Source organism: Papio anubis, chromosome 11 (genome assembly GCF_008728515.1).
Source record: "Papio anubis isolate 15944 chromosome 11, Panubis1.0, whole genome shotgun sequence".
NCBI lineage: Eukaryota > Metazoa > Chordata > Mammalia > Primates > Cercopithecidae > Papio > Papio anubis.
In genome coordinates this window covers 32,620,851-32,644,341 of record NC_044986.1, presented here as the reverse complement: position 1 = coordinate 32,644,341, position 23,491 = coordinate 32,620,851, and the positions used below count along the sequence as shown (strand labels likewise).

Here is a 23,491-nt window from a genome sequence, read left to right as displayed (position 1 = left end):
AGTGACATTCTTGCCTACTCTCTGTAACACTGCACTGGGAACCAAAAGCATTCACTATTTTCTCCTTTGGCCCCAAGAGACATTTGCTTTAAGAGAACATGATCTCATAGTACTACAGAAATAAACAAATGTTAGGGTATATGTCAAGACACTAGGGGCTGCATGCTTTGACTGCAGGTCTGTCATGTCTCATCCAGCACTCCCCAGGGGTTGACACTGAGAGGAGAGGAGGCAACTCTGGGTTTGCATTCCCATATGGAAGCTGTAGCCTGGAGAAGCTGCCTCCATTTAGTGGGGAATGTGCTCTCTGGTTCTACAGTACCGCCCCACTCCTCACTGAGGCTCAGTAGTAGGTGCCTTTTATTATCATGCCTGTGCAGACACTAGACAAAGATCACCATTTTCTAATTTGTAGGAATTTGGTGAAGATTAAATGAGTCAGTACTCATGAAGTGCTTAGAACAGTCCCTGGCCCATAAGGTTCAGTAAGCGTTGGCCATTGTCATTGCTGTTAAGAAATGTTTCTTTAATCCCGAGGCTTTATAAAAGTTAGGGAAATCGACCTGATTCACTTACTTCAGTTACCTACCTAGCCCCTGTAAGCATAAGTGCCAGACCACTCTTTGTACCACTTGAAGCCAGAAATCTAGAATTTTGTGTGAAATCTCTTGGTTTTTAAATGTTGCTCCATGTCTTTGAACAACTCTTGGCCGGGTGCAGCAGCTCATGCCTGTAATCCCAGCACTTTGGGAAGGTGAGGATGGAGGATGACTTGAGCCCAGGAACTCAAGATTAGCCTGGGCAACATAGCAAGACCCCGTCTCTACAAAATTTTTAAAATTAGCTGGACATGGCGGCATGTGCCTCTAGTCCTAGCTACTCGAGAGGCTAAGATGGGAGAATCACTAGAGCCCAGGAGGTTGAGACTACAATGAGCCATGATTGCACCACCGCACTCCAGCCTTGGCTGTTCAGTGCCACCAATACACAGAAGTATGAAAAATGAACACAGATTATAGCAGTGACTTTTAAATATTTTGACCATGGCCCACAGCAGGGGCCACAGGAATACCTTTTACATCACTACCATATTTTATATATATATATATATATATACAGTTGAAGAAGTAAAAATGTTGAAAAACAACACATGCCCATATGTTGTATGCAGTGAACAGACATTCTCTATTCCATTGTCTTTTTCTTTTTCAAAAACATGGTCTGTAACCTATTACATCAATTTCAAAATCCTCTAAGGAGTTGCTAACCGGGTGTGAAAAACACCTAAGTATGGGATAGAATCCCTAAAACCAATATTTCCCAAAGTGTTTCTTATATTTCAGATGTATGAGTAATATCTACACCTATCAATGCCTATCACCACCACTGGTAAACGAGATAACTCCAGAAGAAACTTGGATATATTTATATTTTTTAAGCTAGTTATATATTTTTACTAATATTAGTTTTTACAGTTATCTTCCATTTTAGGAAATTCATACTAATTTTCCACTTATGGGAATGATTTAAAGTTTTCTCCTAAAATATATGTACTTAAATTCAAAAAGCAATTTAAGGAAAAACATTAATAAATAGTATAGGACATATTCAGATATGTTGAAAATCACAAATACGTGTCTCATGTATCTGAAGTGTGGGAAACTATCTCGCACCATTCCATCATGATAGAACAAGAAATGGACGTTCCTTCACATTAGGTCTGCTTTTGCACAACTCTACTAATTACTCCCAGAATGTTAGGTTACATGACATATTATTTTACATTTGGTTTTTCCCCAGCAGCTGCTTAAACCTGGGAGGTCCTTTTTCCAAGCACTTGGGCAGTTTTGAGTTTGGCATCCTTTTGAAAAGTGATTTGTGTGGATCTTGAGATGCTGTGAGCTTGCCATCCCTTCTTGAGATCATCACGTGGTCTGTCTTTCTCGGTCAGGCTTTCAAGTTAATTATTTCCTGTTTTCCTGAGTCTGTTCCTTATCCCCCTTCCCAGGCCACCCTCTCACCTTCACCTCCCCACAGCAGTTCTACAGCAAATCAGTCTTTGTTTCTTGGCCTGCCCTAGAACACCTTCCAACAAGAGCCTTGGAGTTAATTAAATGTGTGGCAATTTCAGAGCAAAAATTTATTACTGGGTACAATCAGAAATTACTTTTAGAGTTCTTTGCTTTTTGGTAACATTCTGTGTCACTTACTGACCTTTTGTTCTCAGTCCCTGTCTGCTAAGGTACTGTGTGAACCAATCTGCCCAAGCTGTTTTCTCTCTGTGTGACTGCTTAAGATCTCCGGCATGAGTTATACTGTCACTCCTCTCAGGAACTCCCACGTTGGGCTTGACTTTCCCAGCAAATTTGATCTGTTGTTCATGTAACATTGTTTCTGCTGCTGTCCCATTCCTTTTCATCAAGGCCAGAGCCCCCTCCTCCTGTTGTCTTTAACAAGGCAGGATGCTAACCTGAGCTGAGCTGTACCCCGACAGAAGCTTTGTGCATAGAAGCCACTCCATTTGTGCAATCTTTGCGTCCTCATCCCATCCCCATGCCCAGAAATCTTCCCAAATTAGCCTTGTATGGTCATCCAGCCTTAATTTCTCTCTCTCTCTTTTTTTTTTTTTTCCCAAATCCCAGCTGAAGTTTTGTCTTAAGTCTCTAATTGGGTTTGGTTACATTGTTCAACGTCCTTTCCCCCCACTAGCCCCCCCACCACCCTAGTTTTCTCTCCCCTATTAGCTCCTCCTAAGCACGCATCTGAACTCTTTAAAAATCTTTTACCTAGTGAACAGTTTCCTGGTCATCTCTTTTTAGCCCACTACAAATTAAAGTGTAAAAAACCCTTACAATAAGTATGTGTGCACACGCACGTGTGCATGGTATATACGTACACATTTAAACTAGGAGAAAGGCTATAAACACAAAATAAACTGTCCAATACTATTTGAGGTGGGTAGTGGAGAAGAGCCCTATGCCCTAGAAGTTCCCTGGGGTTCTTATTAGTACGTTGAACATATTTCACCCTGCAACCCAAATCTGTACCACTTTCATACACAGCTTAAACAAAGAAGAGTCTTGATGCTTACTGAGGATTTAGATAACTACTTCCTGTTAAGAAAATATTTTTTAAATTGTGTTTTCATTATGACTCCATTTCCATTTATTGATCGAGGGATTTCTTGCCTCACTTAACTCCATAATCTGTTACTCAGATTAAGAAAATGAGAAAACTATTGTTTGGTAGTTTGAGTACAGGCTTTAAAGTGATACTTGGGAGGCTGGATGATTCAAGTACTATAATCCAAGAAAAGCAACTAAATGATCATGCAGAATGTGTTTTTATGCATTACTCTTTATCGATTAGGCATGCAATGAAATGAATCGGATTAAATGTTTTGTAGATGTGCTCTGTTATAGTACAGAAATTTCCCAGTGTAAAAACATCCAACAGAAAGTACTAAATCAAGAGATAGGAAATAATACATGTAAAAGGAAATGTATAAGTCATTCAACACATTTTGAGCATCTATTATGTTTTTTATGTAAAAAACCTCTTCTCAGCTATTAGGAGCAGAAAAGTACCCTCTATTTTGGCACTTCCATTCTTCCACCACCACTGCCTAGTATACAGCTGTACAAACGTGCTTTTGGGGTGAACGTGAGACCTGTATGTTCACTGTTTACCTTTGACCCTCTACTTTGCCAGCTTTTTGACCACTTTATTCCTTATTAATTCTTCCTCCTGGGGACTAAAGGGGAAGGGAAAAGGAGGTGAACCTGGAGTCAGTCAGGCATGCTTAGTGACCAAAACAGTTCAATTTCAATTAATTTATCTATTTTTGAGACAGAGTCTTGATATGTTGCCCAGGCTAGTCTCCAACTCCTGGGCGCAAGCTATCCACCTGCCTTGGCCTCCCAAACTGCTGGGATTACAGACGTGAGTGACTGTACCAGGCCAACAGTTCAATTTCTATACAATAAACTTGAAAGACCTGTCCAAATTATTTTATATCATTTAAGATTTTTTCCATCCAACTGATTAAATAACTCTGTCAATTAAAGCTTGGACATCTTGAAACTGATATTTTGGTTAACAGTTATTGCAACAGTATTTGACCTGTCTCTGGAAGATTTTGTAAGAAGTAAAATTCACTGTAAGAATCTATCTGGAGGAGAAGAGGGAACTATAATTTGCTTAGTACCTGTTATATGAGAATCTGAACTGTGCAGTGTACACTGCTTTATTCTATTATGGTTTACAATTACCCAGAAAAGGGAGTAAAATGCCCATTTTACAGATGTGGAGGCTGAGGTTCAGAGATACTCTGACCAGTCTCTCGGTTTATAAGGAAAACCATGGCTAACAGCCTCCAGAGCACAAGCCCTTTACAAAGGAGGGTTGGAGATTAAGGGCAGCTTTTACTCATCTATGCTGCCCACGCTTAACATGGAAAATTGAAAGCTGACCTTGTGTTCCTTTAAAAAATCGCTAAGAAAGCCAGCTGCAGAGACTTCATGGTAACTCGTGAGAAACAAAATGCTTTTGTGGATTAAAAACTGTCTTTATTCCAACGGAGTTTTTTGAGGGTTTTTTTCTTCTTCTTCTTAAAGAGAAAAAAAAATCTACCGCTGACACTCAACAAGAACCCTCATAGAATGGACAAGTCTTCGGATCGCGCTGTGCAGATCCCCCAGGAAATTGTGACAGTATTATGGCACTTTGGCCTAAAATGTTAAAGAGATAATGTAATGAACAGCTGGGGATTTCTGAGACACAATTGTGTGACACAGGAAGCCCAAATGTTGGCCATCCTCACCGAAGGCAGCTGCCAGGCTAGGGTTTGCTTCAGCAAACCCTCACCCCTCGCCTTCAACCAGGCGGGTGTCGTCAGCTGCCGCAGCGCCAGCGGCTGCCCGCGCCTTTCCGCCCCCGCGCGCCCGCCAAGGCCGAGGCGGCCCGGACCAGAGGCGCGCGCCCTCGGTGCATGTGACGGGGTGGGAGGGGGAGTTTTCTTCCTCCCCCGTCCCCAAGCCCCGCCTTCTCCAGAGAGGCTGCGGCTTCCTATTGCGCCACCACCGAAATGACCACCGTGCCAACCAATCAAGACATGACTCATGAAGTAAGATCCGCCCCTTACTGGTCCTCAGGTTCCTTCCCGCTCACACCGCAGTCACTTCCGAAGAGAGAACCGCCATGAAGAGAGAAGGGGGTGCCGCCCACCTCTGCTCCGACAGCCTCCCCGAGTCCGAGCAGCAAGACGGCAACCACGCACCCAACTTCTCCAGCCACGGCTCATGCCGCCGTCGCCAGCGGCGCCGACATGACAAGGCGCTGCATGCCCGCTAGGCCAGGTTTCCCCTCATCCCCAGCCCCGGGGTCGTCGCCCCCGCGCTGCCATCTGAGACCCGGTAGTACCGCCCATGCTGCAGCGGGAAAGAGAACAGAAAGTCCTGGGGACAGGTACCGTGCAGAGGGCTTGAGAAGGGGCCGGGTCGCGGGGGAAAGGGTATGAGGGGAGGACTGCAGACCGCCGCTCTTCCAGTTCCCGCCATCCTCCGCGAGCTCAGGCGTTGGCGTTTCGGGGCCTGGCAAACCCCCGCCCCGCCTCCGCGCAGGGGCTTCTGGGAGTTGGAGTTTGCTTCTCTGTAGCTGGGCAGCTGTTCTTGGTCTAGTGACCACCAGCCTGGACAGCTACGGAGAACCCGCCTTAGGTAGAAAGAACGTGATTTTTTTCCTTTGCAAGAGCTTGACCCGGGACCCTAACTGCTTAATGCATGTTTAGGTCGTTTTCTGTACCTTGTCAGTTCTACTGATGCTAGTGGTTTAGTAATATAAACCTTTTCTATGTTGTGGGTGAAATTATGTAACCTGTGATGAGGGAATCCCTTCCACGAATTACTTTGTAGTCCAGCGTGCACGCTAATTCATACTTAAAAGAACTTACAGATTTGGAATGTGACGTGTTTTCTCTTTCAGTAACTTCACGCCTCTCCAGGAGGCCAATTTTTTTGTAAAGATTTTGTGGGAGCTATGTAATGAGATGGGGAGTTTCATCTAATGACATCCTCTGACAATAAAACATGTTTAAATTCCCTACGAACTTGGTACTGTCTTTTATTTTAAGTTAAATTGTAATAAGTTTTAATAATAATCATGTTCTAATACTGTGGTACAGGCCCGCAATCCCTTATCTTAACTCTGAAAGCCAGAAAGCTATGAAAACCAAACGTTTTCAGTAAATTTGGCACCACATCTTACTTGGCAGCCAGACGTGACCAGAGCTAATGTAAGGCTGTTTGTGGTCTTTATCCCATTAAGTGTGAATATTCATGTTTTGCTGGAGAAATATCAGTGGGTTTGATTACAGGTTGCAGCACCAGACCCCACTGGGAACTTTCCATAATACATCCAAGTTATCCGCTTCCTAAAATCTGATAAATTCAGAATTCTAAAACACATTTGGCCTCAGAAGGTTCAGATAAGGGTTTGTGAAACTGTTATAATTGTGGTGTTTTTTTTTTAGCCAGTTGTTAAATAAGCAGTGGACATTTGTGTGCATATGAACTTAGAGAACTTACCTCTTGAAAGTTACATTCATGGTTATTTTACAGGTTTCTTGTATGTTTTACCCAAAACCATTTTTTCTCTTTCTGGTGTATTAATCAAAGAGGAGTCTGAGGTCCAATATTTCAAGGAAGAGATACAGTGTTACATTTAGTAAAATGCATTTAGAATGATGTTGTTTGCAACAAATTCGCTGCTTCTGGGTCCCTTCCCATTTCTCCTCAATCAATAACAAGGCGTCATCCTTCTCCTCTTTGCAGAACCTCCAGCATTTACTCTGGTGGAGTTAATTTGCCTAGTGTAATTTATGTAAGCAAATGCATATATTCTTCCATAGCCTGTCACTCATATTCATCTCATAAGCACTTAGCTTTTATACCAACATCTCAAACAAGCATGATGGACTTGGTAAACCAGTAAAGATGTGCATTGCTCTTCTAATGTGACCAGTAAAGTGTACAATAAGCGTAACCTTCAAGAAGCTTGAATTGTTGGAGTTTTCACTGAGCATTCCAACCTCATAGTGGATGAATGTTTAGGAAAATCAATAGTCTATAGCTTATTCTCTTTCAGTAAAATGATACATTTTAGCAAAATTTACCAGAAAGTTAATTTTTTGCTCAGCATATCATAACATCCCACTTTTTGCAGCTGACACCTCTAAATACAGTGAACAAATCAGAATGTGAATTCTGATAATGGATTCCTATTTCACTTTAGCATTATTGCCAATGTCAGAACTTGATTAGTTAAACCAGATAGTGAGAAATCCAGTCGTTAGGGTACAGAAATTTAAAAATTAATTTGGTTTTTGTTATTCTTGTTAACTTTCTTCCTTTTCTCCTTGTGTTTTTCCCAAGCAATGTGTTATTTTTGTAACTATTTTAAGGATTCTTTGATAAAAAATTAAGAATTTGAAACTATTTAGTCGTGACAATTCATTCTAATTTCTGCTGTTACTTGGATTAGCATCTTAAAGTAATGTATAAAGAGGGTAGCATAAGTTTGGTACTTTTCTTCCTTTGTCCAGCGAAGTCCTCTTCAACTGATGCCCTAGATCAGCCAAATCACCCATATTGCCGTTCTACCATCTACTGTTCTACTCTTGTTATGAGTGTCTGTTCAGGTTTTACTCCATTTTTATAATCCCCATTATTCATTTGGCATACATCTATTGAGGGTTTTTTTTTTTTTAGCTTTTTATTCTGAATTTTAAAACACCCCTGTGCTTAGATACTAATTAGTTATTTTGTATCAATGTCTGCAGAGAACAAGTAGGTTCATGTGCTTATACCCAAGATGTTGCATTTTACCATGTAGCTGTGAGCATTTCAGTCTTAAGAAGCATTCTGTACTGATTCCTTGGGTCTACACACCAGTCTTACCTATTTAAGTACTGTAAATAACATAAACCTCAGTTGTATTTTTATAAATGAACTCCTATAGGAAGTGATACGTTATATTTTCTGTTTTTTAAATCAACAGTTTAGCAAAGCATTGTTACCGTTGTCAGAACTTTATTAGTTAAACCAAACAGTGAAATCCAGCCTTTATTTTATAAATCTAACTTTCTCCATTTAATCTGAATTATAGAAGTTTTAATATTTGCTTATATGATGCCATATTATGCTTTTATTTTCAGGAAGCAGTCAATTATAGATTTCTTCAAACCAGCTTCAGAACAAGGTATGTACACTGTTAAAGCATTTTTTGTGGGCTAATTTGGGGGTGAGGAGAGAGACAGATTCAACTTTAAAACCTACTCTAAACTGTTTTAGTAAACGTAGTGTTCAAAATTGGAAATAAAATGAAGATGCAGTATTTTTTTTAACAAGGATAAACTGAAGTTCTAAATATCATGAGGAGAGTCTTTTTGCTGTTATGTTACTTACGTTTAAAATTTATTCTAGTCAAAAATTTAATGTTCATAATACATATTATTTTAATTATCTAATACAGCAATTTATAGAGCCATAGGGAGGTTATATGATGTACCAAAAGAGAGCTTTATGAAACTAAGGCTTTTAACAAATAAATCATGTCTTAATTTCTCCTATACCCCCCAATAAAGTGTGTATCATTATCCAAGTTGTTGGTTTGAAAATTTTTGTGGTAACATTAGTATAGTTTATATTTTAAACATTAATAATTTAGAGAAATGTTAAATATTTTACTTTTAGTAACATGCAATTTGTATGTGTTTTCATTGGCTATTTAGAGAGACACATGTTGGATTCACCACAAAAATCAAACATCAAATATGGAGGAAGTAGATTGTCTATCACTGGGACAAAGCAGTTTGAAAGGAAACTATCCTCACCAAAAAAATCTAAACCCAAAAGGGTGCCACCAGAAAAGAGCCCTATTATAGAAGCTTTCATGAAAGGTGTTAAAGAGCATCATGAAGATCATGGTATACATGAGTCACGTCGGCCTTGTGTGTCACTAGCCTCCAAATATTTAGCCAAAGGAACAAATATCTATGTTCCGTCTTCATATCGCTTGCCAAAGGAGATGAAGTCACTAAAGAAAAAACATCGATCCCCAGAAAGAAGGAAGTCACTATTCATTCATGAAAATAGTGAGAAGAATGATAGAGATCGAGGCAAAACCAATGCGGACTCAAAAAAGCAGACCACAGTAGCAGAAGCTGACATCTTCAAGAACAGCTCCAGAAGTCTTAGCAGCAGGAGCAGCCTGTCCAGGCACCACCCGGGAGAAAGCCCACTGGGAGCTAAATTCCAGTTGTCACTAGCTTCTTACTGCAGAGAACGAGAACTAAAGAGGTTGAGAAAGGAGCAAATGGAGCAGAGAATCAACTCTGAAAATTCTTTCTCAGAAGCAAGCAATCTTTCCTTAAAATCTTCTAGTATAGAAAGAAAATATAAACCAAGGCAGGAACCAAGTAAACAAAATGATGTCATACCTGGAAAGAACAATCTGTCAAATGTGGTATGTGTAAGAATTATTGAATTAGCATTGCTACTGCTATATCACATTTAGAATACTAAATTTAAAAGTATTTAAGAGTTGTTACATCACATTGATGTCTTTCCTGAAGGAAATATTTATGCACAGTTTGTGTAGAAGCTGGTTTCATTAGGTTTCCTCCAGTTGCCCTTCATCGAACTCAGTAAAGCAGTGTTTCTTATCCATAGTTTTTTCAGACCAGGAACAAAGATCTTTTTTAGTCAGAAAAGTAAGCATTCTTTTTTTTTAAGGCAAGTATAGTCTTATTTGTTTATTTGTAAACAGTCTTGCTGTGTCACTCATGCTGGAGTGCTGTGGCATGATCATGTCTCATTGCAGTCTCAAACTCCTGGGCTCAAATGATGCTCTCACCTCAGCTTCCCAAGTAGCTGAGACTACGGGTACATGCCACCATATTTGACTAATTTTTGTATTTTTTTGTAGAGACAGGGTCTCCCTATACTGCCCAGGCTGGCCTTGAACTGCTAGCCTCAAGTGATCCTTCTGCTTCCTGCACTTTGGGAGGCCTAGGTGGAAGGATTGCTTGAGCTCAGGAGTTTGAGACCAGCCGGAGCGACGTAGCGAGACCTTGGCTCTACTAAAAATAAATAAATAAATAACCAGTCATGGTGGCATGTGCCTGTTGTCCTAGCTACTTAGGAGGCTAAGGTGGGAGGCTCGCTTGAGCGCAGGAGATTAAGGTTGCAGTGAGCTTGCACTGCAGCCTGGGTGACAGAGCAAGACCTTATCTCAAAAATACACTGTTCTAATATAATATTATTCTTGAATTATTGACATAAATAAATCAGCATTATGAAAACTGACTTCATTTTTATGATATTTTTCCATTTTTATGATACAAATGCCCTTAATTTTTATGATAAAAACCTTAAGATCTTTATTTTATTATAGACATTAGGCTTTGCCTCCAAATGTGGGTGCTTGCCTTATTCAATCTAGAAATTTGTGTTTAAATGTTAGGAAGAATGCCTTCACATTCTTTGCTGTTCCCAACACTTAATTAATTTTATCTCATTGTGCTCATAGGAAAATGAACATCTCTCAAGAAAAAGATCCTCTTCTGATTCATGGGAACCTACTTCAGGTAGAATCAAAATTAAATTTATGAATTTCTAAATAAATTTCCATTTTAATGGCACTGCTTTTTAAAACAAATTTGTTTAAATATGCAGTTCCCTTCTTGGGGATGAATTCAGTGTCTCATATTACTTAAGAGTTTGGTAAAATCATAATAAAAAAGAATAGTCCCTGAATCTAGTACTTAAGATTTGGGTTTGTTTTTGAGACAGGGTCTTATTCTTTGTCACCCAGAATGGGATGCAGTGGCATCATCACGACTCACTGCAAGCCTTGACCTCCTGGGTTCAAATGATTCTCCTACCTCAGCTTGCTGAGTAGCTGGGACTACAGATGTGGGCCACTATGCCTGGTTAATTTCTTGTATTTTTGTAGAGACGAGGTTTCGCCATGTTGCCCAGGATAATCTCAAACTCCTGGGCTCAAGTGATTCTCCTGCCTTGGTCTCCCAAAGTGCTAGGATTACAGGTATGAGCCACCATGCCTGACCTAGTATGTATAATTTATAATCTGTCTTGAATCTTCTCTGCCTTCTTCAGGAGTTCCTAACAGTATGTTTCTCATACTGGTATTCAGTGTTGTCTCCTGAATCCTTGGCTACATCAAGGAAACATAATCTTATAATCTTGGAATTGTAGACTGAGGTCTTGGTATTATGTTGAAGATGCTTTGTATAAGGTTGAAACTGTTACCGTGATAAAAAGCAGTGTTCTCTAATATTTCAAATACAAGGATCCCTTTTTAATGTTAAATTTCAAGGATATCTACATGACATTAGTTTGTACTTTTAGCATCTAATGATTGAAAAAAAATAAAATAATAAGCCTACTGTTAATTCAGTACATTTTATCGTTTTTTAAAACTAGAAAATAGAAGATTCAAGCACAAACACTGCAGAAGTTTGCAACAAGAAATGAAAGGTCTCCATAACTAACAACAGTTAATAGTCTAGTGTATCAGATTTTTTTCCTGATATGGTTATACACTTTGAAAAACAGGGAGATTCCCACATTCAGTAAGATACATTGGACATAATAATAGCTGACTTTCATTGAGTACCTACTGCGTGCTATGCCATTTTATGTGCTTTTAATTCATTTGAACCTTATAACTTTATTATGGTGGTTTACTTTTAGAGATGGAAAAGCAGAAGTACAGAGAGACAGTTCTAACTCTTCCTTCAGGTTTCATCTACTCCTTCATTTTATTTGTATTTTAGAGGTACATTGCATTTTGACCAAGCACCCTCAACTAGTAAAATCAATCTTCAATAGAAGGAACTTCTAGGATACAGGAATAAGTATAAAGTTTTATGTGTTTTTTGTTTATTTAATTTTTATAATGTTGCTGATTTTATGACCAAATTTTAATGAATTTTGACATTATTGTACAAGAACAGGAATTTCTCAGCCAGGAGATTGCTTCTTCACTCACTGTATTGCACATTTTTAATACTAAATACATGATTACTTTGCACCAAAGTTAATGGAAGAACAAAATATTATTTTATATAAGGGGCTGCTACTGGTGGTGTGGCCACCACATTATTCCTTTTCTTTTTTCTCTGACTTAAGATTTTAAAAACTTTTGATTTCCTGGATTTGCAAATTTCATTCATGGTGGCTAAAGTGTAAGTTTCATTTATATAATCCCACCTAGCAAAGTTTTTGAGTACTGCTTGGAAAAGATGCTTTCTACATATTTTCAGAGGCTGACTTATGATGGTTGCCTTCACTTACGTTTTTATTACTAATATTTCTGCATGTATTTCATAATCACTAATAATTATAGCATTATACTCTTAATATACATTTATACTTCAGTTGACTAACATCAACAGAATTTCAGCATATAAAGGACAAGGGGTTATTTCACTCTAGATAGCATGAAGAATGCTTATTGTGTCTGATGGCAAAGTTATTAAAAAATCCAGGCCAGGCACGGTGGTTCATGCCTGTAATCCCAGCACTTTGGGAGGCCGATGCAGGTGGATCACCTGAGGTCAGAAGTTCGAGACCAGCCTGGCCAACATGGTGAAACCTCGTCTCTACTAAAAATACAAAAATTAGCTGGGCATGGTGCCCATGCCTGTAATCCCAGCTACTCAGGAGGCCAGGGCAGGAAAATTGCTTGAACCTGGAAGGCGGAGGTTGCAGTGAGCGGAGATGGTGCCACTGCACTCCAGCCTGGGTGACAGAGCAAGTACTCAGTCTCAAAAATAAAAATAAAAATAAAAATCCAAATGGTATGTCTTGCTCATCTTGTTAATACACTTATCAATTGTCATGGTGATGTATGTAATCACGCAATCATTAATCACATACAAGTTCAGGGATTTCAGAAGTAATGTTAGCATAGGCATTTGGCCCTTTGGTCTTCTAGAGCCCTGTCTTTTGGCTGAATTCTGAGGTGAAATTTAATCCGTTGCTCGTACATTTCATAACTGATTAATAACCAATCACCTATTAATGGCCATTGGATTTCTCCTTTTGCTTAAGATGGAGTCTCACTGTTTCCTAGGCTGGAGTGCAGTGGTGCGAGTATAATTCACTCGCAGCATTGAACTCCTGGGCTCAAGCAATCCTCCTGCCTCAGCCTCCCAAAGTGCTGGGATTACAGGGGTGAGCCACCCTCCTTTCTTTTTACCAACTCAATCTCTCTCTTATATGAATATTTTATGTATTAGTATATTTGAAATATTTGAAAAGTTGTAAAACAAATATTCTGTACAGGCTGAACAAAGGATACAAAAATAATTATGAACATTTTGCAATTAATCACCTGACCTGAAGAGCTTGCTAAAGGGGATCCTACCTGCAGTACCAATTCACTTTTCTCTAATTCTAGATGATGAAACCTCGTAATAAGCTGACTTATCCTAAACATCTTCTACAAACAGTGTTTGTCTCCTCCTGGATCAACCCTGGATAATTCCTGAGCAAAGCAGGAATTTCTCCTCATTTCTTGCTGTATTTAAATTATCTGACTTCTCTAGAAAAATGGAATAGAACTCAAAACTGGCAGCTCTGTAGCTCATTTTTTGTAATCTCATACTTAAAAGTGTGGTAATCAGTACCCCAAATCTTCTCTTTTGTTTAGTCATTTAATTTCTCATCCTGTGACCCCTGTCCTTTTTTATAAGACATTTAACCCCGGAAAACTGAATGGATTGGAATGATTTCCTCGAGTAATGGGAGATATCTGTAAAAGAACAGAGATAAGGGCATTTGTTAATTAATTAGTTAATTTCATTTTTATAAATTGAATTTTTCAGATTGTATATTGATCAAGCTATCCAAATCATAACTGCTTAACTCTCAAGTTTGGTTTTGGGGGGCTTTATTTTATTTTACTTATTTTGACACAAGGTCTCACTCTGGTGCCCAGGCTGGAGTGCAGTGGCACAATTATAGCACATTGTAACCTTACGGGGCTCAAGCAGTCCTCCCACCTCAGCCTGCCAAGTAGGTGGGACTACAGGCACATGCCACCGCACCCGGCTAATTTTTGTAGTTTTTGTTGAGACAGTGTTTCACCATGTTGCCTAAGCTGGTCTCAAACTGCTGAGCTCAAGTGATCCTCCTGCCTAAGCCTCCCAAAGTGCTGGGATTATAGGCATGAGCCACTGGACATGGCCAAAAGATAAGAAATTTTCTGAGTAGAGAAGGGATTGATGGGGTTGTACTTTTTGTAGAGGCAGGGTTTCGCCTGAGCTCACGAACTCCCACCTTGGCCTCCCAAAGTTCTGGTATTACAGGCATGAGCCACTGTGCCTAGCCATTTTGGGTTTTTCAAGCAAACTCTTGGGGAGTGGAGACATCTGTCCATGTGCAGAAAATTTGATTTAGGGAAATCTGGTTTGGGGATAACCAATTGTATAAATAGTGAATTTTTGTTGTTGTTGTTGTTGTTATTTTGTTTTTTTGAGGTGAAGTCTTGCTTTGGTACTTAGGCTGGTCTTGAACTCCTGGGCTCAAGTTATCTTACCACCTCAGCCTCCTGAGTAGCTGGGACTGTATAGGCACACACCACTGCACCAGGTTAAAGTGAATTTTTTTTTTTTTTTAAATGGAGTCTCGCTCTGGTGCCCAGGCTGGCGTGCAGTGGCGCCATCTCAGCTCAGTCCAACCTCCACCTCCCAGGTTCAAGCGATTCTCCTGCGTTGGCCTCCCAAGTAGCTGGGCGTACAGGCACGCACCACCATGCCGGGCTGATTTTTGTATTTTCAGTAGAGACAGGGTTTCGCCATGTTGGCCAGGCTGGTCTCAAACTCCTGACCTCAAGTGGTCTGCCTACCTCGGCCTCCCAAAATGCTGGGATTACAGGTTTGGCCCACTGCACTCAGCCCACAATACGAATTTTTAAAAACTGGTTCATTCAAATGTATGTGGTTATTAAAGTACTTCAGGATGGGGCTATAATAAACATAGCTTACATTAGTTTCCTAGGGCTGCCATAACAAAGTGCCAAAACCAGGGTGTCTTAAAACAACAAAGTATTGTTTCACAGTTCTGGAAGCTAGAAGTTTAAAATCAGGATATCAATAGGGCCATGATGTCTCTGGCAACTCTAGGGGAGAATACTTCCTTACCTCTTCTAGCTTCTGGCTTTTGCCTGCAATCTTTGACATTTCTTGACTTAGAGCTGCATCACTCCAGTCACACAGCATCTTTTCCTTGTGTATTTTCACTTTGTATTCCTTCTGTGCATGTCTGTCTTTGTCTCCAAATTTTCCCTTTTGTAAGTACACCAGTCATACTGCATTGGGACACACTGTGATTTTTTTTTTTTAATGAGAGATTAATATTTATCTGCCTTCAACTGCTTATCCTATATGTGTTTTAAAGTACTATACATTTAAATGTAGAAGTGTTACATTTCTGCAACCAGGTTGTCCTAGGTCTAAAAGAATTTCCAAAAGTGCCTATGGAATCCTTAACTTGGTACCAATATACAGTCGTTTGTTTTAGGGAGTGGCATCTTTAATTCTGTTAAGGTGGTAAACTTTTCATAGCTTTGGAATTAAAAATGAGCATTTGTCATTAGCTTTAAATTTCTTGGACACCAGTATTTATCCAGTTGATAAATAACATTAACTCTTTTTCTGCATTCCATACATGGTGACTAATCTCAGCCTTAATACTTAGAATTTTAAACATTCTAGACACTCACTGAATAAACTTTATTAAAGTTGGAAAGTATATTTTTCACTAATCTAAGAAAAATTAAATTTTAGCAGGCGCTAAGCAGAATAAATTCCCTGAAAAAAGAAAAAGGAACTCTGTGGACTCAGATCTGAAAAGCACAAGAGAATCTATGATACCAAAAGCAAAAGAGTCCTTCCTTGAAAAGCGTCCTGATGGACCACATCAGAAAGAAAAATTTATAAAACATATTGCACTGAAGACACCTGGTGATGTGTTACGCTTAGAAGATATATCCAAGGAACCGAATGATGAAACTGATCGCTCTTCTGCAGGCTTAGCACCTTCAAATTCTAGCCACCATTCTACCAGGAATAGTGACCAAATCCGAGTGGCAGGTGCCAAGGAGACTAAGATGCAGAAACCCCACTTACCTTTACCTCAGGAAAAGTCTGCAATTAAAAAAGCTAGCAACCCTCAGAAAAATAAAACCACTAGCTCCATGACAAAGGAGAAGGAGACAAAACTACCTTTACTTTCCCATGTTCCAAGTGCTGGTTCCTCTCTAGTACCATTAAATGCTAAAAATTGTACTCTTCCAGTTTCTAAAAGAGATAAAGAGCGTTCCTCATCTAAAGAATGTTCTGGGCATTCTACAGAATCCACCAAACACAAGGAACACAAAGCAAAGACTAATAAGGCTGATTCTAATGTATCTTCAGGGAAAATTTCTGGGGGACCTTTGCGCTCAGAATATGGCACTCCTACAAAGTCTCCCCCTGCTGCTTTGGAAGTTGTGCCATGTGTCCCAAGCCCTGCAGCACCTTCAGATAAAGCCCCTTCAGAAAGAGAGAGTTCAGGAAATTCCAATGCAGGTAGCAGTGCACTGAAACGAAAACTAAGGGGTGATTTTGATAGTGATGAAGAAAGTTTAGGTTACAACCTAGACAGTGATGAGGAAGAGGAAACATTAAAGTCACTGGAAGAAATCATGGCTTTGAACTTCAATCAGACTCCTGCAACTACAGGAAAGCCTCCTGCTCTTTCCAAGGGGCTTAGATCTCAGTCATCAGACTACACAGTAAGTAGTTCTGTCACATTTATCTTTACTTGAAGAGGGAAAGATGATTAGTGAAAGGGGTGGATTATTGGAACTTACTTTAAAATTTAGTGTTATAATTGGACTGAAAATGGAATAATTCTTGTTTGGTAAATGAGTTTCCATATCTTCAGTTTTATTACTGTTAAGTCAGTGGTCTCCAAACTCTTTTGATCACACACACTTTTATTAGTAAAAACAATTTTTGAGCATGTACCCCGACATATATGTATACCTTTAGATTACATGTACCACTATGATACTATGTACTTTCTAAAGCATATGCAAAAACAGAATTTAAAAGGAAGAAGAGAAAAATAAGTATTTTCCTATAGAAGTTACGTAGAAGTTACTATAGACTAAGTTCTACTGGAGTCTCTATAGAAGTTCCATATAAATAGAAGTTCTATTATTTTCTTCCTGCACCCCAATGGATCACCTTGCACACCCCCTGCTTTGGAGACCACATCTGTAAATGAAGGTAGTGTGTAGAAATGTTGTTGATTGTGGTGTGCAATTTTATTTATAAAGTGCTTCATTCTATCTTGGGAATAAGCTGAATTAAATTCTAAGATGTCTGTAAAATTTGGTGGGGAAGGTGTTAATATTCCATGGTAACACCTAAAAATTAGTAGTTTGATTCTACTAAAATAGAATTTAAAAGTAAAGACAGGGTAGCCACAGAGTCCTTGAGTGTTTGCAGTCACATCTCAAAGTTAGCAGGGTTTTATAAGTACTGCCTTTCCTAATAGGTAGTAAAATCAATTTGTCTGCAGTGCAAAATACTGAATTTAAAGCATGATGGTGAAAATTATCCTTTAAGAAAGGTTTTATCCTGGCCCAGATTATTGAAATAGAAAATAGTCTTCCATACCCTTAATTACTTAAAACATCCCAGTTCTTCTACTAAGACATGTTGTAAAGTGTTTCTAAATTTTCTTATTTTAGGAACATGTTCATCCTGGAACTTACACAAATACCTTAGAGCGTCTAGTGAAGGAAATGGAAGACACACAAAGGTTCGTTAGCATAAAGATTCATTTGCTAAATTTAACATTCTGCTTGTTTGTGTGGCTTACTTTTAATTTACCTTTTTTAAAAAATCGTGAGAAATTAGCATGCATTTTGGACTCTGTTGTCAACTGTGTTAGAATAAGATATGTTGGCTGGACACAGTGGCTCATGCCTATAATCACAGCACTTTGGGAGACAGGCAAGATTACTTGAGCCCAGGAATTCAAGGCTGTGGTGAGCAGTGATGGCGCCACTTCACTCCAGCCTGGGTGGCAGAGTGAGACCCAGTCTCAAATGAAAAAAAGAGGCCTGGTATGGTGGCTCATGCCTGTAATCCAATACTTTAGGAGGCCAAAGCAAGCGGATCTCTTGAGCCCAGGAGTTTGAGACCAGCCTGGGCAACATGGTGAAACCCCATCTCTACAAAAAATACAAAAATTAGCCAGTCATGGTGCCACATGCCTCTGGTCCCAGCTACTCAATAGGCCGAGGTGGGAGGATCACCTGAGCCCAAGGACGTCAAGGCTGCAGTGAGCTGTGATTGAGTCACTGCACTCCAGTCTGGGTGGCAGAATAAGACCCTGTCTCAAAAAAAGGAAAAAAAAAAGGAGTAAGACGGGCTCTCTTCTTCATAGACTAGATCAAAAGATCCAGGTTTTTATAGTATACTGGAGTAACTAATAATATAAATTCCTTTCTGTTTATTACAACTAGTATCTGATAGCTGAAATTCTAGATCGAAAGTGGGGGTAGAATTTTTTGTGTTTTTTTTAATGGAAAATACATATAAAATTTACCATTTTAACCATTTTTACATGTACAGTTCAGTGTACATGTAAAAATTAAGTACATTTATATGTTGTGCAACCATTACCACCATCTAGCTTCAGAACTTTTTCATTGTTCCAAACTGAAACTCCATATCCATTAAACAATAACTCCCCATTCTCCCCTTCCTCCCACCCTCAGCAACTACCCTTCTACTTTGTCTCTATGAAATTGACTGTTTTAGGTACCTCATGTAAGTGATATTATATTTGTCCTTTTATGACTGTCTTATTTCATTTAGGGCAGTGTCTTCAGAGTTCATTCATATTGTAGCATGTGTCAGAATTTCCATTCTTTTTAAAGCTGATAATTCCATTGTATTATGTCTATAACACATTTTCTTTAGTCATCTGTCAGTGGACCTTTGGATTGCTTCCACTTTTTGGCTACTGTGAATAATGCTGCTATGAACATGGGTATACAAATCTCTCTTCAGGTCTCTCCTTTAAATTCTGTTGGGCATGTATACACATAAGTGGACTTACTGGATTATATGGTAATTCCATTTAATTTTTTAAGGTACCGCCACACTGTTTTCCACAATGGCTGCACCATTGCACATCTGCACCAACAGTGAACAAGGGTTCCAGTTTCTCCACATCTTTGCCAACACATTATTTTTTTCTATGTTTTTTGTTTGTTTGTTTTGGTAATAGCCATCCTAATAGTAAAGTGGTATCTCCTTATTGTTTGGTTTGCCTTCCCTAATGACTAATGATGTTAACATATTTTCATGTGTTTATTGGCCATTTGTTATACAAGTGGAGAAATGTCTTTTCAGGTTCTTTGCCTGTTTTTAATTGGGTTGTTTGGTGGATGGGGGGGTTCACACAGGTAGAATTTTCTGAAATATTTCTATCAAGTTACTCTTTTGAGGAAAAAGTTTAGAATGATGATGAACACCGCTCTCCCCGCACCCTCCGCCCACCACACACACACATGAGAGAGAGATCAAAAAGTTGAGAATCATAATGATCTTAATGAAATTTATGTGACTAATTATGGACAGGTTTTGCTAGTAAGAGGGGAAAAATATATTCCTTGTTAATTCAAGGAATGTCCTTGAACATACCCTGGAGAACTTCACTAACAGCTTAGCTGACTTGATTACATAGAAGTTGGTATGTGCTACATATCTCAAATTTGATAACCAAGTAACTAACTTTAGGAATTTTTCAGATGATTAGTAGTTCAAAAGCTTCCTCCTTTCTGAATTTAATTAGAGAACTTGCCTGTATTGTAAAATTCTTTAAATATTTCATGAATTCTTGTGATCTGTGATATGGAATCTGAAGTTCCTCCTTTAAAATCGAGCACTTCACAAATGAAAGATAGGGGTACTAGTTTAATCGAATGATTGACCCTTTTCTGTAACGATAGAACAGTACATTTACTAGTTATTTACTCTTCAGCTGTACTTATCCACTGTTTGTGGCTGGGGTAAGAACCTTGTTTAAAATAACTTAATCTGGGAGAGGCAGTATAAGCAAGGACTCTGGAGCTAGACTCTCTGGCTATGAATCCCACATTCTTGCATTACAAGCTCTTGCAAGTTACTTTGCTTTTCTAATGTCAGTTTTCTTATCTATAAAAGGTGTATAAACTACTACATGGGGTTGTTGTGAGGGTTAAAAGAATTAATATGTAAAGCCCTTAGTACAGTGCCTGTCACATATTAAGTGCTTGGTAAGTGTTAGGTGTTGTGATGATGATGACAGTGACAACTACTGCTAGAAAGCCTAGTTAACTTACCAGGGTTTTTCCCCATTCTGTAAGTGGTTTGGACAGATCATTCTTGAAGTTCTAGCTTTATGGAAATCCTCAAGTCTTTTATGCAATGGAACACTATTCTAATGCCACACTGGTAACTGGGTAAAAACCTAGCACCTAAAATATATCTGTTTTCATGAAAATTGTACATCATGATGTATTTGGGAGACATAATTTGACCTATAGTATAACAAAATTTGTCATATACCAGGGTACTTAATAAGGGTTTTCTTTGTGCTGCTTTTAGATATAAACTGAAGACTGTTTTTTAATATTCTTAGAGTAAACTGTTATAACATTCTTTCCAATTCTCAGGCTAGATGAACTGCAGAAGCAACTACAAGAAGACATAAGGCAAGGCCGAGGCATTAAATCCCCAATCAGAATTGGAGAAGAAGACAGTACAGATGATGAAGATGGCCTCTTAGAAGAGCACAGGTATAGCATTTTTCATAATGTATTTTACCCTATTAAAGTTTTTACATTGTTTTGGTTTTGTTTTTGTAAAATAAATGGGCCATCGATGGCTGTTAGTGAATAATTTATGATAGGTTTCTAATCTGTCTGTGATGGGTTTGAAAGGCAAATGTTAGGACCAAGTTTCATCTTTTATCTTTCCTCCTGGTTATTGTTTCTTTTCACGTAGACACATTTAGTGGCTTTTGACTAACAGCTACAAAAAGTGGAAGAAGCAAAGCATACTTTTCTCATGCTAGTCTTCTAATTTGGGATTAACATTGGTTTAAAAAAATAGTTTTCTTTGCACCCAGCTTTTAAATACAAAAGTATATGTAGTGTAACAATTTGGTATTGATTGACTTGTTTTTATGTTTCAGGGAATTTCTAAAGAAATTTTCAGTTACAATTGATGCTATTCCTGATCATCATCCAGGTGAAGAAATATTTAATTTCCTCAATTCTGGAAAAATTTTCAATCAGTATACCTTGGATTTAAGAGACTCTGGTTTTATTGGACAAAGTGCTGTAGAAAAACTTATTCTTAAGTAAGTAGAAAAATAGACATTTTACTTTTATATGTATAAAAAATTACTCTAAAACACTTCTGACTCATATAATCTTCTAAAAGGTTAATTTCTATTATGACCTATTAAGTTTCCTAATCCTCTTATTACTAGTGATCTTTATGTTTTCTTCTTTAATTATAGGAAGCAGTGTAGGATAGTTGTTTGACACATCGCATGCCTTTATTAATTAGGATTGAGATCAGTATATAATAACAGTGACTGTCAAAATAATAGTGGTTTAAACAAGAAGTGTATTTGAAAGAAGTATAAAAGTAGCAAGTCCAGGGCTGGAGTGCCAGTTTTACCATATAATCTTTCTTCTCCAGCATTCTTAGCACCTAGCTTCGGGTGCTATTAGAGCTCCATCCTTTAGTTCAAGTTCCCAGAAATTCCACATAGCATTTCCACACACTCTAAGTTAGTTGAATAGAACTTAGTCAATATGGCCACACTTGGCCACAAGGGAAGCCAGAGTGTGATGTTTATTTCAGGCAGCTAGTGTTCGCAGCTACAAATCAGGGTTCAGTTACCAAGAAGAGAGGGAAAAATAGAGCTGGGATGTGCAGCTAGTAATCTCCACCACAATGCCCAAACTGATCTAATTTCTCTCAGTGCATGATATCTCAGCTCTAGAGAGATCACATCAGTTTTGCTGCCAATTTTTTAAAGTACTTCCCCAGTCTTAGACTTGATAGGCTGTCTCTCAACACTACCAGCAAATATAGCTTTGTCTACCAGTTAAATATGGAGCCTAGCCAACAGATTGGATCAGCTTTAGGCCATCAATTCAATTTATTTTATGAGTAACTCATTCATATTTGTGTAGAGTCCACCTCCATGGACTGAAGATGATTTGCTTGCTCATTTCTCTCATTATGTCAGATGTGATGGTGGTGGTGGTGATAGTAGAAGTATTTTGCCATGAAGTTAATAGTCATGTTGATTTTACTTTATTTTTTCAGATCGGGAAAAACAGATCAGATTTTTTTGACAACACAAGGTTTCCTTACATCTGCTTATCACTATGTCCAGTGTCCTGTCCCTGTGTTAAAGTGGCTATTTCGGGTAAGAGGAATGTTTGGAGGGTTATAGTTGCCTCCTACTATATTTCCAAGTCAAAAACTTTTAAATATAATTTTATTTGTACATTACTGCAGAAAAAAATTAATGTAGCACATCCATGATGTCAGTGACTTAGAATGTGGCAAAAAGAGTCAATGTAAAGAGATTATAAAGGAAGTGATAGTGTAGATAGTTGTACAGGACAGTCAGTGTTAGTTGTACCTGAACCCTTCATCACAGTGATAAATCACTATTATAGTTAGTTTTAGAAGGGATTGTCTAATGCTTACATACCTAAATTTCTTTTTAACGTTTTTTTCATGTTTATGGTGGTACCTGTATACATTTTCAGAATTTTAATTGTATACTAATATTTCCCCATTCGTATATATGGTTTTTTTGGATGCAAATCCAACTGATTCTTTTCCCCATTCATATTTAACGCTTAAATCCACTTAAATAATTATCATAAATTTAAGATATGATAATTCCACAAAGTTAATTCAATTGGTAACTTTTTAAAAATCAGTGGTATCTTTGATGCTATGTATAGAGTTCTGGTATTACTCTAGATACTTTGGACCTTCATGCAGATTAATGTAGAAGTTTCTTACTCTTGACATTTGTATCACCCGGGCGCAGTGGCTAAGGCCTGTAATCCCAGCACTTTGGGAGGCCGAGGCGGGCGGATCACGAGGTCAGGAGTTGGAGATCAGCCTGGCCAACATGGTGAAACCCTGTCTCTACTAAAAATACAAAAAATTAGCCAGGTGTGGTAGTGAGCACCTGTAATCCCAGCTACTCAGGAGGCTGAGGCAGGAGAATTGCTGAACCCAGGAGGTGAAGTTTACAGTGAGCCAAGATCGCACCATTACACTCCAGCCTGGGGGACAGAGTGAGACTCTGTCTCC

At 38.6% G+C, this 23,491-nt stretch overlaps 1 protein-coding gene across 7 annotated transcripts in view; it reads left to right on the top strand.

Annotated features, from left to right (window-relative positions):
* The window catches only part of SLF2 (SMC5-SMC6 complex localization factor 2), a 63,443-nt gene that overhangs the window by 6,353 nt on the left and 33,599 nt on the right, over nt 1–23,491 (top strand). For 4 of the 7 annotated variants that reach the window (XR_002524410.2, XM_021943596.2, XM_003904128.5 and 1 more), the window contains exons 1-9: nt 3,849–5,466; nt 8,213–8,256; nt 8,789–9,522; nt 10,588–10,645; nt 15,875–16,863; nt 17,830–17,900; nt 20,809–20,931; nt 21,330–21,497; nt 22,481–22,583. Coding sequence is in view for 6 of the 7 variants with exons in the window: in XM_021943596.2 (XP_021799288.2) it covers nt 5,327–5,466; nt 8,213–8,256; nt 8,789–9,522; nt 10,588–10,645; nt 15,875–16,863; nt 17,830–17,900; nt 20,809–20,931; nt 21,330–21,497; nt 22,481–22,583 (2,430 nt within the window). In the remaining variant the exon portion in view is untranslated. The other 3 variants (XM_021943595.2, XM_021943597.2, XM_021943598.2) reach the window with 3 other exon arrangements.